Source organism: Eucalyptus grandis, chromosome 2 (assembly GCF_016545825.1).
Source record: "Eucalyptus grandis isolate ANBG69807.140 chromosome 2, ASM1654582v1, whole genome shotgun sequence".
Lineage (NCBI taxonomy): Eukaryota > Viridiplantae > Streptophyta > Magnoliopsida > Myrtales > Myrtaceae > Eucalyptus > Eucalyptus grandis.
The window spans coordinates 29,291,461-29,305,445 of record NC_052613.1 but is presented as its reverse complement, the minus strand read 5'-3'; the positions used below and the strand labels follow the sequence as shown (position 1 = coordinate 29,305,445).

General features: G+C 42.3%; 1 protein-coding gene across 1 annotated transcript; it reads left to right on the top strand.

Moving 5' to 3' along the window:
• The first annotated feature begins 350 nt into the window (after positions 1-350).
• LOC120290617 (disease resistance protein RUN1-like) lies at positions 351-12,130 on the top strand. The gene is made up of 6 exons (XM_039306946.1): positions 351-1,150; positions 2,329-3,186; positions 3,367-3,457; positions 11,666-11,754; positions 11,804-12,002; positions 12,095-12,130. The coding sequence occupies exons 2-6, from the start codon at positions 2,381-2,383 to the stop codon at positions 12,128-12,130; spliced, it is 1,221 nt and encodes a 406-aa protein (XP_039162880.1). The 5' UTR covers positions 351-1,150; positions 2,329-2,380.
• Positions 12,131-13,985: the final 1,855 nt, after the last annotated feature.

The following is a 13,985-nucleotide window of genomic DNA, read 5'->3' as shown; positions in this document are numbered from 1 at the left end:
GTTAGCAAATGGGTTTTTATTAAGCTAAGACTCTCTTTTGATCCTAGTGATCAGTATTGTGTGACGAGGTTTGACTTAGAAGCAGGCATTCGGATCGGACGGCTGGGGATGATTCCATCTGGAGCAGAGGGATTAGAGAGGGTCATCGGGCGATTAAGGCCCGGATTGAGTCATGCTTAGATGCTAACACGTGTAACAATGAGGCGGGCCCACTTCTGAAACAATTGTTTTCGTTCTGGTGGTGTGCGATGCAATCTCAAGCCCCCATCACTCTTCACTTTTTGCAATTTCTTACTACCATCCATACGACAGAAACAAAAGCCACTAATCGTAAGAGCATTCCTAAACGGGACTCGTCTGTACTGCTCTCTCTCTCTTTCTCTCTCTCTCTCTGCACAGAGCTCTCTTTCTTGAATTCTCACGTTCACGTACTCCCTTAGCCTTTCCAACTCTCTCGCTCTTCACTCTGCTGAAAACACGGTGGTTTCCGGCGAACGCCGACCTCTCGACTGCTCTCTCCCTCACGAGCTCACCTGCGAGACTCCCTGCCCCAGCCTCAAGCTCTACTTCCTCATTGGAATCCTCAGCCTCTCCGCGCTCTCCATCGCTCTCCTCGTATACCTCTGCGTCCTTCTCAGTCGGACCTCAAAGAAGCGTGAAGTGCCAGCAAAATGGACGAATTCTCGGGGATCAGTTGGACCTTCCTACGAGGTTTTTCTAAGTTTTCATGGACGAGACACTCGTCATGGATTTACCGATTTTCTTTACCATGGCATGGTGGAGACTGGGATCCTCGTCTTTAGGGATAATGAATCCCTCCATGTTGGTCAAAGAATTGGTGATGAACTTCTACAAGCAATCCAAAACTCCAAGATCTATGTTCCCATATTCTCCAAGAATTATGCATCGAGTCACTGGTGCCTCCGAGAGCTTGCATTTATAGTTGAGTGCACCTCCAAATCGAATGGGAATAAAGAGATTTTGCCATTTTCTTGGATGTGGAGCCTGACGATGTCAAGCTCAAAACAGACTTATAAAGCAAAGCTCTTTCAGCGCACCAGAAAAAGTTCGGTACTGAAGTTGAATCATGGAAAAAAGCTCTCATTGAAGTGGACGAGATAAAGGGATGGAACCGGAGGAAAGATGAAGGGTAAATGTCTTAAACTTTTCAATTATTATTTGTAGATCTCATTTTCCTCTCTATTTAGTTTAATTGCAGTGTTCCGGATGAAAAATTATTATTTCATTCTTTTCATTTTTCTCCCATTTTCTAATTTTATTTCGTTTTTCACCGTGTTTAAGTATGAAAGAGAGTTTTCTTAAAAATTGAGCTAAAAATATATCAATCACATTTTTTACCAATATATATATATATATATATATATATATATATATATATATATATATATATATATATATATATCAATCACATAAAAATCATGTGCACTACACTGCTAACGACAAAGCTAATAGAGAGATAACGGTTTTAACAAATAAAAGTGCGGGAAATATTGCATAACAGTTGAATGTTTCAGAATAAATGTGTACTACCCGTAATTTAAGGGGATTTTGGGTAGTGTCCTCTTGTATCTTTCATCCTCACTTACATGGCAGTGCGATTTTTTACTTTCGATTTCATAAGCATTGAATAAAAATATAGAAGTATAAGGGCCAGTGGATGGTTAAGGAATATTAGAATGCAACGATTACTTAAAAAGGTGAAAAGCTCTCGGCACTATTGTGGCGATCGCTCCTAGCAGCTCCACCAAGCCGCCGGCCAGCCATCAGCTCTCCGTCCGTCCCTGCCACTTCTTCGTCATTGGCCGGACACCAAGCCACCAGAAGCCGCCGCCGAGCCATCTGGCCCCCACCCTTTCTTTCTCTCACTCAATAGCAAGTCGGATTCGGGCTCGGGATGTCGGGTCTAAGATCACCAAGCCCATATCCAGCGTCGCTGAGCTTGGGCTACCCCAAATCTAGTGTTAGCGAAGGCCAGCAAAGCCATCCCCAGTGGTCGCAAGGCTGCAACCCACTTGACTTGAAGGAGAGGAAAGGCTGAGATGGGCAGGTGGATGGGGTGCATCAGGCGGCGGCACTCGAATGTGACAGTGATTGCCCGCGGAGGTGAGCGTCGTTATCGGCGGCTTGGTAATGGCAGGGGCCGACGGTGATGATGACTAAATTGGGGTAGCAGAGATGGACCGGGGAAATTCGGATTGTTTTAGCGTCTAGATTTGTTTGCGTAATTTCTGCAAATTGTAAGGACAATTGAGTCACTTAGGGAGTAGTTTTGCGATATATTCTTAAATGGTTGTTACGTTGTTGCAGGCAGGTAGATCTGACACGAGACATAATTAAAATTGTGCTGGATAAGCTGAATATGGGAAATAAAAACATTGTTTCTGAAGATCTAGTTGGAGTTGATGATCGTGCGGAAGCTATAATCAAAATGTTGGATTTGAGATCTAGTAGTGTACAATTTCTCGGAATCCACGGAATGGGCGGAATTGACAAAACAACACTTGCCAATGTCATTTTCAACAGCCTGTCTTCTCACTTTAAAGATTGTTATTTCCTTCAAGATGTCCGAGAGTTGTCACAACACCATGGACTGGTATATTTGCAAAAACAATTGCTATCCAACTTTCATTTGAACCTCAACAAGATTCATCACGTTGATGAGGGGATCGACAAGATTAAGAGAGTTTTTGGCAATAAAAAAGTTCTCATTGTTTTGGATGACGTGGATGAGAAAGAGCAACTCAAATGTCTAGCAAAAGAAGGCGATTGGTTCGGTTCTGGTAGTAGGATTATCATAACTACTAGGGACCAAAGGGTCTTAAGGATTGTGGGAGAAGCAATAGGTGAAGGCCATGTAAAAAAGTCTACAAAAGTTTTGACTTACGAAGTATGTGAACTGGAATTTCAAGATGCTCTTAAGCTTTTCAGTAAGCATGCCTTTAGAAGGGACTCTCCACCAGATCATTTTGGCTCCCTTTCAAATGAGATTGTCTCCACTTTGGGAATGCTTCCTTTAGCCCTTGAGGTTACAGGTTCATCCCTTAACAATGAACCCAAAGAATTCTGGCAAGCCACATTGAAAAAGCTAAAAGATGCTCCTCCTGATGAAGTCCAAAGTAAATTGATGATATCTTATGATAAGTTAGATAATAAAAAAAAAAGCAAGTATTTTTGGATATAGCTTGTTTTTTTGTTAATGAGAATAAAACATACCCTCTCTATATGTGGGATGCCTATGGATACCATCCAGACGTTGCCATTAAGGACCTCTTTCTCATGTCCTTGATCAAAATTAAAGATGACAATACTATTTTGGATGCATGATCAAGTGCGAGACTTCGGAAGGGAAATTGTACGTCAAGAGAACAAAGATCCCAACAAGCGTAGTAGAGTGTGGAATTGTGAGGAAGTCTGGAACATTCTGAAGCAAAAAGAGGTATGGAAAGGGTGTAGCAATTTAATTTCATGTGAATTGCTGTAGATTATTCTTGCAAAAGGAAAATTTAGTTTCTATTAGCGCTTGCAATTATTTGATTTTGACCATCACGTCTGGACTTCTTGGTTTTTCCATTCTCAGGGAAGTAAGAAAATAGAAGCTCTTTCACTCGGATTCACTCGTGAAAACAAAATTCTAAAGCATGATGAATTTGCTGATTTACAAAACCTACGGTTCTTTCGAGGGAGTCGTACCATATCTCCAAGGGAAGAACAAATATTGGCCTACCCAAACATGCGGTTCCTCCTCCAACTCCCGTCTAGTTTTAGAGAGTCAGTATTTCGAGAACTGGCGACCATGTCTAGTTTTAGAGAGTCAGTATTTCGAGAACTGCCGACCTCGTCTTTGCGATATTCAGATTATTCTTTTAGTTGGATACCGATATTTGTTGGTATATATGATTCGGAGTTGGAGAAACTCCTTCTGCAGGATTGCCCGCTTTCAAGACAGCTCGTAACAGTTTCGGGGAAACTTGAATACTTTTCCACAACGGCCACCCCACAATAGCACTTGAGCCATCGCATATTGAAAGCTTTATTTAATTAAAGGGCTTAAGGCCCTGTTCGCCCAAGCTGGGCCCAGAAAGCCCGGCCCATGGGAATACGGCCCGTGGAAAGAAGGGGGTATAAAAGGGAGGAGAGAGAGAGAAAAACTACCGTTGGTTAATTGTACGTACGCTGTTTTTCTCTCAACGCTCTCTCCCTCTCTCCCGTTTTCTCCAAAAGCGAAACAGTGAAGCAATTGAAGGAGTTTGCCTCCTCGGATTGAACAAGGCTCGATTTCTCTTCCTCTGACGGCGTCGGTGTCTAATCTGTGGCAATCAAGGTACGCTCGAATCCGTGGTGTGCTTTACGATCGGTGATACGTGTCGTTTTCTTGGGCTTCGTCTTCCGCTTGATTTAGGGGTTCGATTCGGTGTCGAATCCGCGTTTCCGGGGATCAGTCATTCCCAACATTGGTATCAGAGCCCTAGTTCACGTTTTCCCGATCAATTTGATGTGTTTTTGTTTGAAATTTCGCGAAGAAACTCTCGGCCGTACGGATTGGGACAAAAATCCCGACACCCGAGCGTTCTTCGGCTTTTTCACTGAGTTTTCGTATGTCGAAACTGTTTTTTGATTGCATAGGAAGAAGCGCGACGTCGAGACGAGTCCGGCGATGTGTCGACCGCCGCCGGGCGCCACCGCACGCGCCCACACGCGCGGCCGGAAGGCGCTGCGCGTGGGCGCGACGCGCCCGAAGCGCTGGCATTGGCCAGCGCGTGCACGCCGCCGGCGGGCGAACTGGCACGCGCCGGTCCGCGGACCGACGCGTGCTGACGTCACGTGATGACGTCACCGTGACGTCATCCAACGGTCGGTAACCGTTCGGATGACGTCACCGATGACGTCATCGCTGACGTCGTTTCGCCGGACGGTCACCGGCCGGCGACCCGACCCACCGGAGACCAAGGCATGTCGCAGGCACGTGCGGATGATGTCTGCGTGACGTCATCCCCCGCACGCGCGTGGCATGTGCGTCGGTTCGCGCGAGCCGGGCCCACCGGCCCGACCGGCTCGGCCGGTCCGACCGGTCCGTCCGGTCCGGCCGGTCAGACGACCGTTGACCGTTGACTTGACCGTTGACTTTGACCGTTGACCGTTGACCCAAAAAAAAAAAAAAAAAAAAAAAGAGAGGAAAAGAATGTGTTTCTTTTTCAATTAAGTCTATGTGGATTATATGTAATCCCTTATTTGTTCTGCATTTGTTGCAGGAACAATGCCTCCCCGAGGTTGCGCACACCTATTCGCGCGGCGCCAGGATGAACAAAAGGAAAAGTTTGTCTAAGTTGATAAATGGCGACCGATCATCGATGGGAGAGTGGTGACTTAATTGATCATGTCCTTGAAGTCAATAGGAAAATTCAACAGGTCATATGGAATGGTCGTCCTATGTCACAGCCAGAGATGGTGCGATTTTTCATAACCACTCTTCCACCGAATGGCAAGATGTGTTGAATCGCATATGGGATGTCAACGGAGCTGCTTCCTATAAGAAAATTGTGATGGATTTTGTAAATGAATATTATTGTATTATGACAAGGGAAAAGATCAAGAAATTGAACAAAAGAGGATCTTTCCGGTTCGTGTCTTGACTCGGTGTTAGTTGTATTTACTATTTTTTGTTAAATGTGTTTGTGGACATATTATGTACTGTTTGACTACCTGATAGTTGTTGATGTAGCAACCAATGTATTGATTGTATTATAAAAGATGAAAGCATTGTTGTGTTATTTGATATCTATTATCTATTGCTTTCTGTAATTGCTGGTTGCTGTGGCTAAAAGTAGCTGTGGGTAGTTTTAGAAGTTTATGTAGCTTCATAGAATTGATTTTGCATAAGACAATTATATTGATGATAGTTTTAAGTTAGGATTTTGGAGGATGATTGGAAACATAGTGACCTTTTGATTCTAAAACCTTACTTAAAATTATTTATTAATATGATGGGTCTATGCAAATAGGGATGCATAAATGATAGGCATTAATAATTCGTGCATATTTGTCGATTTGTTCGGATCAATGGCTTCCGACCCACAAAGAGCATAGTTGCCGAGCTGAACAAAGGTGAAAAGCTCAATGGTGACAACTATGAAATTTGGCAAATGAAAATCCGGTATGTCTGGAAGAGCAAGAAGCACTTGAGGCTCTTGTCATGACCATGGTAGAACCCGAAGAGGGAACCCTTTGCACAAAGACAAAAGAGACAAAGAAGCTTTTTCTGCGTGGAAAGAATGAACTCTCTAGCTCGCATCACGTTGCTGAGCAGCATGGAAAATGACGTCATGCGAGAGTTTCGGCGTTTTGACAATGCCAAGGAAATGTGGGAGGCATTGACAGCTAGATTTGGTCATACTTCGGTGACTAGACTGAGGCAGCTCACTATCAGGTTTGACTCCTATAAGAAGCCTCATGGTCAGACCATGAAGCAACATCTTAGAAAGATGTCAAACATGATAACTGAGCTGAGAGACGCTGGCCATGTCCTCACAGATGAGCAGCAAGTGCAAGCGGTGATTCGTTCCTTGCCTCAGAGTTGGGAGCATATGAAGGTGCACCTGACTCACAATGAAAACATCAAAACCTTTGAGGATGCAATGCGTCATCTTGAGCTGGAAGAGGACCGCCTGTTGGCGGCTAAGCCGGATGCTGAACTTTATCATGCTAGTTCTAGCTCAAATGGAGCTTCGAGCTCCAAGCGCAAGCGCCCTAGCTGGTTTGATAAGGGGAAAGGCAAGGAAGAAGCTGGTCCTTCAGGGAAGAAACCCAAGTTTAACCAACATAATAGAGGAAAGCGTCCTCACATGAAGAAGTTAGCAAGGGTGAAATGCTACAACTGTGACAAAAAGGGTCACTATGCTCGCGACTGTCGTGAGCCAAAGAAGGTATGCACCCCTTGTACTTTTCAGAACTTTGCTTATGTGTCGAGTTCGTGTTTCTAACCGAGTCTAATCCTTTGTGGTGTGGATTCGGGAGCGACCGGACCATGTAGCGAAGGATAGAGGATCCTTCGTGGAATTCCGACAGTACCAACCGGAACTAAGTGGATCTATGTGGGAAACAACTCCGAGTGAAGTGAAAGGAATTGGCACATGCCAAGCGAATATGCGTGGTGGACGCACCTTGTTTCTTCATGATGTATTGTATGCTCCGGAGATTCGTCGAATTTAGTGTACGTATTGATGTTGGTTAAATTAGGTTTCTTTGTGAACACGTAGTAGAGGTGTGAATTTGTTTTGGAGACAAATTACTATGGTTGTGGCTATTTTCTGGATGGTTTTATTGTATTGGATATTGAGTATATTAATGCAAATGTTTGTTATTCCCTTATCACATCTTCTAATACTTATGATAATGATGTGAATGTGTGGCATGCTAGACTTGGTCACATTGGCCAACGTATGAATAGACTAGCCAAAGAGGGCTTGTTGGGTAACATTGAAAAAGTCGATTTGCCCATATGTAAGCATTGCCTAGAAGGAAAAACAACACGGAAACCATTTGGAAAGGGAAAAAGAGCTGAATTTCCTCTGCATTTAATCCATACTGATATCTGTGGTCCAATGAATGTGAGAGGAAGGCACGGGGCTGTTTATTTCATCACCTTTATTGATGATTATACTCGATTCGGATATGTCTATTTGATTTCTCATAAATCTGAAGCGATAAGTTGTTTCAAAAGGTTCATGAACCTGGTGGAAAATCAATTAGACAGGAAAATAAAAGCATTGAGATCCGATCGAGGTCGAGAATATTTATCGATGAGTTCAGAAAATTATGTGATGAAAAAGGAATAGAAAGACAGTTATCTATTCCATATACTCCTCAACAAAATGGTGTTGCGAGAGAGAAGAAACGAGAACCCTCTTTGGAAATGGTTAGGTCTATGATGGCGCATGCTAACTTACCTATCACCTTTTGGAGTGATGCATTGTTAAGCTGCTGCCTATATACTTAACCGGTGCCTTCCAAATCAGTTACTTCCACTCCATATGAGTTATGGACAGGTAGAAAACCGGACTAAAGCTTTCTTAAGCCATGGGGTTGTGCTGCCTACACACATGAGTCCTCTCACAAATTTGGGAAATTAGGTCCCCGGAGGAAAGAAGAGTATTTTCATAAGATACTCGGAACACTCAAAGGGTATGTGTTCATTGGTGAGCAGGAAAGTGGGAGTGTAACTGACTATGAATCACGAGATGTCACATTCTTAGAGGATGAGTTTCCTAAGAAGGGCGAAATAGGGGTAGATCACTCCCTATTTGAGACTTTGGATCAAGATAATGATATTGGTGGAGTTCATCCAAGTGGGAGCGTAATAGGGAATGATGTGCAAAGTGTACAATCTCCCGTAAGGCGAACAAGTCGCCAAAGTATTCCCCGTCGACGTTTTGACATTGAAGGGAAACTTTTATGGTTGCTCCACAAGATGAGAATGAGCCAAGAAATATCAATGAGGCTCTGAAGTGCCCTAGTAAAGAAAAATGGATTCGTGCAATGGAAGAGGAAATGGAGTCAATGGAATCAAACCAAGTCTGGAACTGGTTGATCTTCCAAAGGGACCTTGAGCTATTGGGAACAAATGGGTTCTCAAAATAAAGCGAAAGGCTGATGGCTCGATAGAAAGGCATAAGGCTCGCCTTGTGGCGAAAGGGTATAATCAACGGGAAGGAATTGATTATGAAGATACGTTTTCTCTGTAGTGAGATTTACCTCAATTCGCATTATTCGGCAATAGTGGCTAGTCCGGATCTTGAATTACATCAAATGGATGTGAAGGCGCTTTCCTCAATGGAGAATTAGAGGAAGAAATATATATGGAACAACTTTGTTGGTTTCATAGTGAAAGGCCAAGAAGAAAAAGTATGTCGACTTTTGAGGTCGATATATGGTCTTAAGCGATCATCAAGACAATGGTATATACGTTTTCATAATGCCATAATGGCATATGATTTTACGATGATTGATGAGGATCATTGTGTATATATCAAAAGATCCAAGGATCAATTTGTGATCATATCATTATATGTTGATGATATACTAATTCTGGAAGCAATATGGAGTTTGTTAAGGCTGTCAAGAGTTGGTTGTCTTCCAACTTTGAGATGAAGGATATGGGTGAGGCTGCATACATTCTTGGAGTTAAGATTTCAAGAGATCGTTCGAAGAGATCGTTGTCTCTTTCGCAAGAAACCTATATAAATAAGGTTCTTGAACGATTTCGTATGCAAGATTGTAAACCCATAGACACTCCTATTACAAAAGGTGAAGGATTGAGCTATAGACTGTGTCCAAGGACTCCACAAGAGAAGGAACAAATGAAACATTTCTTATGCAAGTGCTGTTGGGAGCTTGATGTACGCTATGATGTGTACAAGACCCGACATATGTTTTGCGGTTGGAATGGTGAGTAGATACCAATCCAATCCAGGTCCGACACATTGGAAGGCCGTTAAGAGAATACCGAGGTATCGAAGGAGCTGGCGATTACAAGTTGAATTACCAAGGAAAGGATCTCACGACTTGAAGGCTACTCGAATGCTGATTGGGGAGGAGATTTAGATGAAAGAAAATCTACCTCAGATTTGCTTTCTTCTTGAGCAATGGCGCCATATCATGGAGTAGTAAGAAGCAAACATGCATAGCCTTATCCACGATGGAAGCTGAGTTCGTGGCATTATCGGCGAAGTACAAAGAAGCAGTTTGGCTTAAGAGATTCTTGGATCATTTAGGTGTTATTGAGAAAGCTGCAAATCAATTATTGGTTAATTGTGATAGCCAAGCAGCTATAGCGTACACCAAAGATCCAAAGTATCATGGCAAGACCAAACATATAGATACCAAGTATAACTTTGTAAAAGATATGGTTGCACGAAAGGATGTGAACTTGCGGTACATATCTACGCATAGAATGGTAGCAGATCTATGACAAAGCCAATACCTAGAGATGTGTTTTGTGGTCATGTAAAATCTCTAGGATTGCGTAGAGTCGATGTCTTGGATTGTAATTTCCGAGTTGTTCACATTTATGAAATTTTGATTTTCATTGATTAATGCCTATGAATCTTTATGTGATCTTTATGCATCTTAATGCTCAGTGCATTACTTTAAGTTAAGAGGAGTATGTCGGACAGATGTAAGATTAGCCCACTCACACGGGTAATCGCTTCTATTTACTATGTGATAAATAGGGATGAGACTGTATTTAAGCTTATTATCTAGGTGATAATCGAGAGCTCAAGCTTAAAATACACATGTCGCCTTAACTAAGTGTTAAGATGAGGACATAATACTTGTGATGTCCGAAAGTAAAATACCCCACATATTTTACTTTATCTGTCTAAGATGCCAGATGTGAGTTCTGATGGATTTTGTGAATGAGTAGATAGGTGAACTCAAATTAGACATTGGGTATGTCTAAACTATCATCTGTACGATATTGAACAATGTAGACATACGCTCCATGGGAAAGGAGTTAATACCGTAATACGTATTTCATACTACGTATGCATGAGACGACCAATAAGAGTGGCAAAAAGTTTGATCTCAACTTTTATGACGTGTGAGACTCTTGAGGAAAAGAGTTCCTCAATTATTTGTCCCCTCATGACTCTTACTTATTCTCAATATTTCTATTTAGTGTTTGCTATCTTAGGATGTTGCCAATGGTCATGTGTTTGATTCGATCTAATGGGACATTTCTAGAAAAGCAAGCTGAACTGAAATTGAGAGTTTGAAGGAAAGAGGAAGATCGATTTTGGAGAATCACATTGTAGTTTTTGTGTTCTTTGGTCGACCAATTATGATTGTCTTTGTGATAATTGTAATTGTGAATACAATATATATATCATGTTTAAAAGAGATTAAGAGAGATATAAATGTGATCGATCGATCTAGGGTACTGCATACTAAATCTACTCGGAGTGTGACGCCCATTATTGAGCTGCTAAATATTCCTAACAGATGTATAGCAACGAGCTCTCAAAGTATGCTGGTCGCACGGATTATTCACCAGTATGAATGTTGAAGAGAGGTAAAGAGAATCCTGTTCGGCCCACCTTGTGCGAGTGGGAGATGAAAGCTTTATTTAATTAAAGGGCTTAAGGCCTGTTCGCCCAAGCCCGGGCCCGGAAAGCCCGGCCCATGGGAATACGGCCCGTGGAAAGAAGGGGTATAAAAGGGAGGAGAGAGAGAAAAACTACCGTTGGTTAATTGTACGTACGCTGTTTTCTCTCAACGCTCTCTCCCTCTCTCCCGTTTTCTCCAAAAGCGAAACGGTGAAGCAATTGAAGGAGTTTGCCTCCTCGGATTGAACAAGGCTCGATTTCTCTTCCTCGGCGGCGTCGGTGTCTAATCTGTGGCAATCAAGGTACGCTCGAATCCGTGGTGTGCTTTACGATCGGTGATACGTGTCGTTTTCTTGGGCTTCGTCTTCCGCTTGATTTAGGGGTTCGATTCGGTGTCGAATCCGCGTTTCCGGGGATCAGTCATTCCCAACACATATGAAGAATCTGCAAGAGGTAGATCTATTTGAATGCGAGCTACTAGTTGAGATTCGCAGCCTCGAAGAATTGGGATCCCTTTCATCCCTTGCAGTCGCATATTGTAGGTCGATCGAAAGGATGCCAGACCTATCGAAATTGAGGAAGCTAAGAGAGCTTCCAGTAGGAACATGTCTGAAGCTAAGAAGCATGGAAGGTTTGGACCGCTTGTATTATCTAAAGTGTTTGCGGATTCACGATTGCAGGTCGTTGGAGAGTTTGGTGGACACCTCGAATTTGAATTTAGAATGTTGCCTGATTGTTCGTTGCAAGCGGTTGCTTGATCGTCGCAATTATTGTAAACGTGGCTGGGGTTGCTATTGTGAGATGCTTTTCGAGGGGCTGTGGAAATCTGACCCGATGGAAGTCCAGCAAGTATTACAGGGACACTCGGATGTTGCACTAGTAAGGAATTTAGAACATGGCTTGGTGGTTGTGCTTGGTGTAGCCATTCTGTTCATTTTGTTGTTGTTTTGCTTTTTCGTTCTATGAAAAAGGCTTTCTCCTGGACAAATATTGGTGATGAAGCTTAGGAAGTGAACAAGGCACGCTCATATGATGCCAAAACATTGTCCAATTTTGATCAGCTTTTGAACAAAGTACTCAGTTCATTCATTGCTGTCCATGATTTTCATTTTATTCCTCCTTTTGTCTTTGTTATATATGAGTTTCAACGCAAACGAGTGTGGTCGAACCCTGTTTTTCCCTCGCTTGTTTTGATCGAAACGGAGAAACTGAACATGGAACGTGAAAGTCTCGCAGCGAGAGATGGGGAAGGGCTAGAGAGATAGAGAGAGAGTGGATGGTCGGAGTTTCTCTCGGCTTCTCACATTAGAGAGAGAGAGAGAGAGAGAGAGAGAGAAAGGGGGGGTGCGGGGGGCATTTGTCTCGTCGCGTGGTGACCGTCTGATAAGGGGGGCGTCGAGTTGTTTGAGGTCAGCGAGGCTGTGGCGGTCGAGTCGCGGACCGTCTTTATCCCATATGCTCACCAATTCAAAATTAATGCTACGGCGCAGAAGTTTTGTAGTAAGTAGGACTAGGGTCACGGAAGTACATTGAATATCTAATCACATGTAGTAGAAGGGAAACTCTTCCTAGGAATAAATCCTTAAAATCGACATCAAAGAGATTTTCTCCAGAACAAAGAAATCCCTACTCTAAGAAAATACGGGGATTGAGTACACTGAGAGAGTTACAGCACTGAACTCCAGCCACTCTGCATGCACATTCACAATAAGACGGATCTATCAGTGTAGGTGAATACAACCTCTTTTCTTACATCATGTTTCACAATTAGAGTTAGGAAGGTATGAGATTAACAGAGAAGTAGAGAAAGGAAATTAAAGGAACAATAAAAAAACATCTTAGTTTCCTTCACTAAAGCATATTTAAGGGAAAATACAAAAATGATAATGAAGTTAGGTAATGGACCTAAATGACCTTTGTATTGTCCACAATTCAAACAAAAGTTAGGTAGTAATGGAAAGGTGCCTGGGTGCATTTCCTTCGTATAATGTTGTCCTAGAAGGAATTGCTTCCTCTAACTTCTGCACATTTTCTCCTTTCAATTAACCAAATAGGGCAAATACTCTTGGCAAGTATATTTCCTCCCCCTTTCCTCCATCCACACTCTTAGGAAACCAATGCTTCATATTGACATCAGCTTTACTAATGATATTACCAATACAAGCAAGATAGCTGTCATATTAAGCATATGGAATGTCTCTTGGATTTCCTACTGTTGGCCGGGAGAAGGAGCTTTAAACAAGATGAGGAAAACCAGCACTAACTGACATTACAGGTAAGCATGAATTTTTCTGTGACGAACAAGATAACAAACTATGGAAAATGAAACGGAATTCCACTTCAAATTATCTTTTGTCAACAAAGCATGTGTTAACCCAGGAATAGAGGGAATGCACCAGCAACATACTTAATTTTCATTTGCTCATATCATGGTTGTTGGAATGTATTGGAAAATCTTCTATAATTTCTCCCTGATTATATTACGTGATATTATGTGATTTGATTTGATTTTGTTAGCTGCTGTAAATTAGCTATTGATAGAGATTAGAGGCTAATTAGGATCTTTACCTAAATAGGTTTCTTACCTAATTTAGGTTCTCTGTTCATGTATTTATACACATTGTAATCACTCTATGAATAATAAGAAGACAGATTCTTTTCTTCAATGGTGAAGATACTACATCCAAAATAATGTCTGATAACCCAATATCTAGCGTCTAAATGTTTTTCACAACAAGCACCATCACACAGAATGAGAGGCCTATAACTTTATGCAAAGTTAAGACACCTGATGAAGAGGAATGAAGAAAATAGATGGACAAGAGAAAGTCATGACGATGATACATTGTGCTTTCAATAGGC

Bases quoted from the DNA above. Each gene is read 5' to 3' on its own strand.
- LOC120290617 (XM_039306946.1), top strand. From the start codon at position 2,381: ATGGGAAATAAAAACATTGTTTCTGAAGATCTAGTTGGAGTTGATGAT. The intron at 11,755-11,803 runs GTTTGGACCGCT...TCACGATTGCAG, and splicing joins GAAGCTAAGAAGCATGGAAG to GTCGTTGGAGAGTTTGGTGG. The intron at 12,003-12,094 runs GTAAGGAATTTA...TCTATGAAAAAG, and splicing joins GACACTCGGATGTTGCACTA to GCTTTCTCCTGGACAAATAT.